Source organism: Thamnophis elegans, chromosome Z, assembly GCF_009769535.1.
Source record: "Thamnophis elegans isolate rThaEle1 chromosome Z, rThaEle1.pri, whole genome shotgun sequence".
Lineage (NCBI taxonomy): Eukaryota > Metazoa > Chordata > Lepidosauria > Squamata > Colubridae > Thamnophis > Thamnophis elegans.
The window spans coordinates 23,820,916-23,829,241 of record NC_045558.1 but is presented as its reverse complement, the minus strand read 5'-3'; the positions used below and the strand labels follow the sequence as shown (position 1 = coordinate 23,829,241).

The 8,326-nt window shown below is 38.7% G+C and overlaps 1 protein-coding gene across 5 annotated transcripts in view; it reads left to right on the top strand.

Annotated features, from left to right (window-relative positions):
- The first annotated feature begins 282 nt into the window (after nucleotides 1-282).
- Nucleotides 283-8,326, top strand: part of AKAP9 (A-kinase anchoring protein 9) — a 115,870-nt gene continuing 107,826 nt past the window's right edge. For all 5 annotated transcript variants that reach the window (XM_032237727.1, XM_032237728.1, XM_032237725.1 and 2 more), the window contains exon 1: nucleotides 283-1,136. In XM_032237727.1, the coding sequence (XP_032093618.1) occupies nucleotides 1,089-1,136 (48 nt within the window). In that variant the 5' untranslated portion in view covers nucleotides 283-1,088. The remainder of the gene's footprint in view (nucleotides 1,137-8,326) is intronic.

Sequence of the window (8,326 nt, the reverse complement as noted above, 5' to 3'; positions counted from 1 at the left end):
TGGAATTATTAGTTTTCTCTTGTCATAGTTCAGGCACGTTTTACATTTAGGAATTTGCTGTACTGCAAATTAATAACATGTATTGATCTAGCAATGCAAACTTGCATTCAATAATGAAAGCGATGTTGGGCGGATCCCTGTCTGGGCCCAAACTACCCAAAAGGTTTGTAGACATTCCCAGTCATCCAGGTATTGCTTATCCCAAAGATGCTTTTTCAGGAGGCAACTGGACTTTGCTTTTTTTTTTTTTTTGAAGACATTTCGCTTCTCATCCAAGAAGCTTCTTCAGCTCTGACAGGCTGTGGGGAATGGCCTGTATACTGTCAGAGCTGAGGAAGATTCTTGGATGAGAAGTGAAACGTCTTCAAAGAAAAAAAATAAGAAAGTTCAGTTTCCTCCTTAAAAAAGCACCTTTGGGATATCCAAAGGGTTATTGTTGTTGTTGAGAAAGTAGGCCTCTGGAGCTCTCTGCCTTTAGGCCCCAAAGTAGAATGGAAATACAGTATATAAAAAAATGAAGAAACGAGCTCGCACGCCGGCCGCAATAAGCATCCTTTTCATTTGGTTGCCCCCGGCTACAATAAGCGTCCTTTAAATTCGATTGACGCCGTCCGCGATAACCGTCCTTTTCATTCGGTTGCCCCCGGCTACAATAAGCGTCCTTTAAATTCGATTGACGCCGGCCGCGATAACCGACTTTTCCATTCGGTTGCCGCCGGCCGCGATAACCGACCTTTCCCTCGGTTGCCGCCGGTTGCGATAACGGACCTTTTCCTTGGTTGCCGCCGGCCGCGATAACCGACCTTTTTCTCGGTTGCCGCCTTGCGGGACCTCGCTATAAAAGCATCGAGGTTGTTTCTTAAAGCGGCGGTGGGGACGTCACTTTCCCTAGCCGCGTGTTTACGTGGAGCTGAAGATGGCGGCGCCGGTGGCTCCGCCGAGCCGCCTTCAGACTCCGTAGAGTAGACCGGCAAAGCACGAGTTGCTGACGCCGAAAGAGCGAGCCATTTCGGAGGCTTGAGGACAAGTCTCCCTTCTGGTTTTAATTAGCTGCACTGTTAACTGTCTTGTACCCCCGTGCAGGAGCCATGGACGAGGAGGAGAGACAGAGGAAGACAGCGATGGACAGATCCTTGGTAAGGCGAGAAGGGAGGGAGGGCGGGAGGGAGCGCGGGGTGCGAAGGTCACGGGTGGGGGGATGGGGTGAGGTGGGAGAAATAGATGGTGACGTGGGCGGCTTGGGCTTCATGGGTGGTAAGGAACATAAAGCTTGCCTGCCCCGCCCCCTTTTCCCGTAACTAATATATATATATTGCCCGTATGCCCCCTTCCCGCTGTCAGGAGCGGCGGCGGAGTTAATAAAGCTCAGTGGTGGGTGGCTGAGAGAGCGAGGCGTTCCTGGCGACTTTTCCGTGTTGCGCTTTCCTTTGTGTATGACTCTTTTTTGTGTGTTTGTGTGTGTGTGTGTGTGTTAGAACTGTCATGCCTGCATTTGGGGTCCTCTCCGCGCAAATCGTAGGCTCCAAAGCAAGGCGCTTTCTTCCCTGCTTGTGATATGTATCAAGGCCATTGGCTGGGGAACAGCTGTTGCTCTTGGCAAGAGGTTGTACATGGCTTGGAAATGCCACAGGTCCCAACTGGTATCTATATTTTAGAAGAGCAAGGGATGGCATGTGGCTGTAGGAATCGCAAGTTATTCTGTCTTGCTCTATAAATAGGTGCCTTGAAAGCCAAGGCAAAAAATGTACTGCCCTAAGTCAGATTTATAATGTAAACGCACTATACAGCAGAGGAAGTTGAATAAGGCCACTGAAAAATTGGTAATTAAACCTGTATACACCACTGCAAACTCTACTTGGTGTAATGTAAGCTATGTGCACAGTAGAGGTTATTTAACTGCTGTAACGGGATTGAATAAATGAATGGCTTCTCAGGATGCTTTAGTCCCTTACAGTACTTTTGGGATACCCAAATAGTCCAGTGAGCTCATAATTGCAAGTAATTTGAACACTGCATGGATTGCATTGTTAATTTAAGAGTAAAATTAAATCATTTTGCCTGCACTGCAGTTTATGTTAAAAAGGTACATTCCTGGGCATCAGATATTTATATATATATATTTTTAAAAGTGGAAAATATAACATTTTCAATGTGCATAATGCTTGACAATAACTTAATTATGAGATATTTGTAAGTAATTACAAAACATTCTTTTCAACAGCCTTTTTGTGTTACGTTTAAAACACTTTGCGTTGCTAGATTCAGATGATGAATTCTTTAATTTATAAAGTAATTTTAATTTGAATCTTTTTATTCAATCCATAAATGTATATCTGAAATTTAAGCAGGGATTGCTTAAATTTAAGCCCAGAATCTGTTGCTAAGCGAAAAGGTTGTTAAGCGAAGCTCACAAAAATGTCTATGTGGACTGTTATGCTCAATAACAGCAATTGTGACATTCTAATTTGCTGTCATTAAGTGATTGTGTGGGTCATTAAATGAACAGAGTCCCAGATAAGGAGCATAGGAGCTGAAAATCCTCCCTCCTGAAATCCAAGCAGGATTCTCAGTACCCCCAACTTGTTATGTGGCCTACTCTGGGCCTCCTGGGACTTTCTCCACTCGCTTAAGGCACACCACATTCTTTACTGTGTTCACTCAGGAGCTAAAAGTCCGGCTTGAATTTTGGCTCCTTCTTGTCTCTGAGGGCTGGTTGAAAGAACTGCCAAGAGAAGCCTTCAGTAGGGACAAGAACAGAGCTCAAATAATCAGGATCTGAGCTTTGTTTTTACACTCCTCAACCAGATGTCAACATACAAAGAACAGTTGCAGGAATTGGGTATGTCTAGGCTAAATAAAAGAGGGATTGAGTGTGTGAGACACAATAGCAGTGTTCCAATATTTAGGGGTGGCAACAAAGAAGATGAGGTCAAACTATTCTCCAAAGCACATGAAGGTAGGACAAGAAGCAATGGATGGGAATTAATCAAGAAGAGAACCAACCTAGAATTAAGGGGAAATTTACTGACAGTAAAAGCTATTAATCAGTTGAACAACTTGCCTTCAGAAGTTGTGGGTACCCCATCACTGGAGGTTTTTAAGAAGAGATTGGCATAGCAATTTGTCTGAATTGGTATAGGGTTTCTGCTTGAGCAGGGGGTTGGGTAAAAGTCCTTCAAGGTCACTTGTAGCTCTGTTACTATGTTGAACTCTCCTCTCTGCAGGAAGGAACTTCTTCCATATGGTGTAGAAACAGAACTCAAATCATCAGCATCTGAGGTCTATTTTTCCATCCCATCAAAGTTAATCTTCCACATATTGAAGAGGAGCTCTTTTAGCATAGTGGAAAAATAGAACTAAAATCTTAAGGATTTAAGCTCCATTTCTACACCCCTTGGAAGGATGTTAGTTCCCCCACAAAGAAGGGGAGTCCTTCCACAGGATGCAGAAAAAGGCATTCAAATTATCACAATCTGAAGTTTGTTTGTCCAACCTCACTGAAGGAGTTCAGCTCCTCCATGCACGGAAGGGAGCTCCTTCAGTTGGATGAGGGAACATGAGGTCCATTTTTTCCAACCCATGAAAAGAGTTAAGTTCTTAATAGGTAGCTCCCAAACATGAAAGAGAGTTTCAGCAGATGGCAGCAGCTTGCAACCTTCCTTCCCAGCTTCCCAATTGACTTTCAAAGGAAATCAACAGTATGATCATGGGATGCTTGGGAATCAGTCTTAAGTGTGAAAAGATTTCCAAGCACCAAACTTAAAATTGTTTGTTTGTGTGTGTGTGTGTGTGTGTGTGTGTGTGCATTGTTTTATGATGGCTTGGCCGTAAAGCATCTTTTTCAGGCCCTTGATAGCTTTAAATAAAGCTAAATAATCTGTCATAAATTGAGCGCTACCTGTAGATCTGATTACTGCTTAGAATAGAGACCACTGGGAAATTGCAGGTCTTTAGCCTAATTGGGGAAGATGCAAAAAATCCTGGAAGAATGCAATGGAAAACTTTTTTCATATAGTTGCTAAGAACTTAATATGGAGTCTGCGAAGCTTATCAGTTATCGGAGTGATGGTTGTCCTAAAAATGCTTTTTCAAAACGTAACTAGACTTTGTTTTCCCCTGAAGACATTTAGCTTCTCATCCATGAAGCTTTTTCAGTTCTTCTTCAGAACATCTTCAAGGGAAAACAAAGAAAGTTCAGTTACCCCTTGAAAAAGCACCTTTGGGATAATATGGATATGTTTGTGCTGTGAAGTTGAAGTTGAAGTTAACCAGAGGAAGTTGTTACTTTTAATCTGTGTTACATTAAAATCTTAAGAACATGCTTATTGTATTTTTTGCCATATTTATTTACTGAAAATATTCAAAGCAAAACTTTTAAAGTATATTATCAATGCATTATTAAAAGCAATATTTAAAAATCCTAAAAGAGCTTAAAGTTTCAGGACATGTTTTCTAAGACAAATGTTTTACATGAGTATAATTTTATATATTTATTCTACAGTTGCCAAAATGCTGAATATAGTAATATTTTTACAATATGAATATATAATTCAATAAACCAGAATGAAATGAAGATTAAAAATCATTTTTTTCTTTATATGGGCTGATTAATTCTACAGAGTGTTTTAATTTTAAACTTTAAATTCTAAAGGTATTTTCGAGAAAGTCAGTTTAATGAAATGGTTAGAGCATCAGGTTAGAGATAGGGAGGCCATAAGTTCTATTCCCACCTGCACAAAGCCAGCTGGGTGATCTTGAGCCAGTCACGTTCTATTGTCTTAGGAAGGAGGCAGAGGCAAATCACTTCAGAAAATCTTGCCAAGAATCCTGCAGACTTGTCATTAGGAGTCAAAACTGGCTTGAAGGCACAAAAACAGAAAGTGTATTTATCCAACCTGAAAATTAAACATTTGTGAATCTTGTTGCTATTAAAATGGTAAATTATTATCAACAAATAATTCAAATCCCCCAACTTTATCTAATCTCTGTTTATTTTTCATCATTTTTCTATTTTAACTGGTTTTACATTCACTAATGCTATCTTTATACAGAGGGCCACTAATGATATTCTTCAAGTTATCTGGCACGGATATAGTCTTGAATACATATGTTGAGCAAATTGCACAATTATTCCTTAAGCAACTCACATTCATAATTCAACATTTCTACACACTGTCTGCCAACATAATTTTTCAAAGGTCTTAACTAAGCAAATTAAAATAACAACCACAGTCTATTTTGTGCACCTTTGTGTTCATTTCTTTTATCCTTTGCAATAAAGCAAATGCAGAATGTACACATGGATGAATTTGGTACCAGAGACTGCACTAAAAGGGACCCTGTTTCTGTGCTAGTTAATTTCTAGAATTCAGTTGCTTTTTCTAGATTCTCTCACTTACATGCAGGCAATTTGCTTTCTATCTGTGTGCTGCAATTCAGTTATTATAGGCTAATTAATGAATTAATTATAAAACACATTTTTCTTTCTCAAAATTAGTCATTTGCTTAATTTATGTTTCTTGATGAAGAAACATGGAAAGATGTCAAATCCAAGTTTTCTATTATAAGATTGATCCCTTTATTTCTGAAGAAATCTTCATCTATAGGTGTGTCTCCCTTTCTGTATTTGTTTTAAAACATCCAGATGCTAATGGAAAATAGCAGTTATCTCTCTTATCCAGTCTGTATCATTCTGTAGAAGTCAGAAAATCTTAGAAATGAATAAATTGTATTTAATTTGTTAGAGCTTAATAGTATGCACATGCTACGGGGAGGGAGGGCTTGTACATCTTTTTTAAAAAAAGGTGATGATAGTGAATAATAATCTTGTTTGTAGAACAAAGAAAGCACTTGCACATCTCTGAATAATATAAGCAAATAATTATATCTAATATAATGGCTTTATTATTGAAATGTTCTATATTTGTAGGTGTTGATAGTTGATATGTTTCTAATGGATTGAAAAAAAGAGATACTGTTCATCCTTGTTGTTAAATAAACTTGATAATCAGTGTTGCCAGGATAACGGACAGCGCAATTACATATGATTTTAAAAATAAATCAATATTGTTTAATAGAGTTAATTTTTAAGATAGCATGCATAAGTTTATATTGCTATTGAAAAACTTATATACTCAGAGTTTTTTTTCATAGTAGCTTCACAGCAGAATTTTACTTTTGAATTATAAAAATTGTGCCTCTCCTCATTCTTATTAGTAGGCTAAAGGGAGATTACATAGTTCACCCAAATTAGTGAAAAGCAGTATATCTTTTTGCAAAGAATTAAGCAATTCAAAATGTTTTTTTTAATGCTCATTGAGTGAGGAAAACTAATGACATTTTGTTGGTTTATAGGTTAATCCCACATTAAGACTTGGTGTGCTGTTTTCAATGGGGAAAAATACAGATGGTTTATATGCATGTTATTTGGAATGGCAAATTTTCATGTAATTTGTATTGGCACCTTTATTATTTTTATAAATTACTCAAGGCAATGAAAAAATATCCAATACTTCTTATTTTCCCCATAACAACAATCCTGTGAGATGGGTTGGGCTAAGAAAGAGTGATTGGGCCAAAGTCATCCAGCTGGCTTTCATGTTTAAAGCAGGACTAGAACTCACAGCCAGACTGGGCTGGACTTGTATTGTGGGGGGGGGGGAGGGGACCAGAAGCAGTCCTAGAGCTGCAGTGGGCCAAAACATTTTTTTTATGCTCCCAGGCCTGGCTGGGGCCAAGCGTCATCTCTGGGGGCGGGGGTAGACAAAAGCAATTCCCATACTGCAGCACAAAGGGACACTGTTTTTCAGTGGCTTTGGAGCTTTTTTTCCTCCCATTGTAAAGCCCAGCCCCAACCTGGCCTAGCAGTCAGACAAAGCCTGTTTTGTCAATGGTGAGAGCAAGAAGCTACCAAAGGTCAGCTATGGTGCAGAGTACAGGACAGCGGAAGTCTTGGAATGCAGAATGATGGGGGCTACTATAGCTGGACTGCACTGGGATAGTTACAGCTTCCTAGCAGCTCCAGAATCACGCAGCTGACCCACAATTCTTGGTTAGCAATGGAAACTGGGACTGTGGGGTTACTGTCACTAAGCGAGGCAGTCATATGTTGTCTTGCTTTACGATCACATCTCTTTTTTTTTCAGACTTTGATTACTAGACACAGTATATTTCTTTTTCTTGAAATATCTTAAAATGTTATTGCAAGGATATATACTTTGGAAGAATGAAGTCCTTGGTATATATTGAGTAACTATGTAACTTGTCCATTGATTGATGTGTAGTGCTTGAGAGTACAATTAGTCTTCAAAACTGTAATGAAGACTGCTAGCTGCTTGGCAACTGGTTATAAATTGAAGGCTACCTGTTTGGAAGCTATTATTTTTGCATGCTATGGCATTTTCATTTTGACTTTCTGAAGACAACATATAATGGCCGAGGGTGGGTTTCTGAAAAAAACCTAAAAGCATTTATTTTGTAATTTTAATATGTTTAGTTATTGAATATTAACAATGCAGTAAATGTTTCAATTATCCTTACAGATATGGAGCTATAGAATTGTAATTAATAAAAGAGACATGAGGGTTTATAACTTAATAGCTTTATATGCTTTATAATTTCTATACTTTTGCTGGTGGGCCATAAACTTCATATCAGAGAGAGATAGGGTTTCTTTTTCCTATGAATAAAACAACAAGCTAAAGATAATCCTCAATTTATAACTGAAATAGACCCTGCATATTGCACCCGCAAGACATAACAGTTGCTAAGTGAAGTGCCAGTGTGATTGCCTTGTAGCCTTGGTCAGTGATCCCAATCCCTGCTCTCCCCATTGTTGTTAAGTAGGGGAGCTCCAGAGAGCTACTTTGTTTAAGAAGGAAAGCAGTCTGATATGCCACTAGACACCATGTGGCATTGTCCTGGAAGCAAGCACCATTTTGAAATGGCCTTAATTCATTCTGAAATATTCAGATTGAATAAAATTGTGTATTGTTATAAAATTAAGGGTTTTTTAATGTTAGGTTTATATTGTAGTGTAGTGCCTAAGACATTGGACTGGCACTTGGGAGACTTGTGATCCAACCCATCCTCAGCTCAATGAGCTTTGCGACGAAATAAATAAAATTAATTAATCAACTCATCCTCCCATACAGAAGATAGATATGGAGAAGGCAACATACTCTGTCTTGTGCCTTAGAATAAAAGGTGGGACATATATCAACTAAATGGATACTAATATTGTAATTCTCATTTAGTGCAATTAATGAATCCCATGAAATAGTCACATTATTTAAATTTGCACTATTTCAAATAGTATTTTTATGGA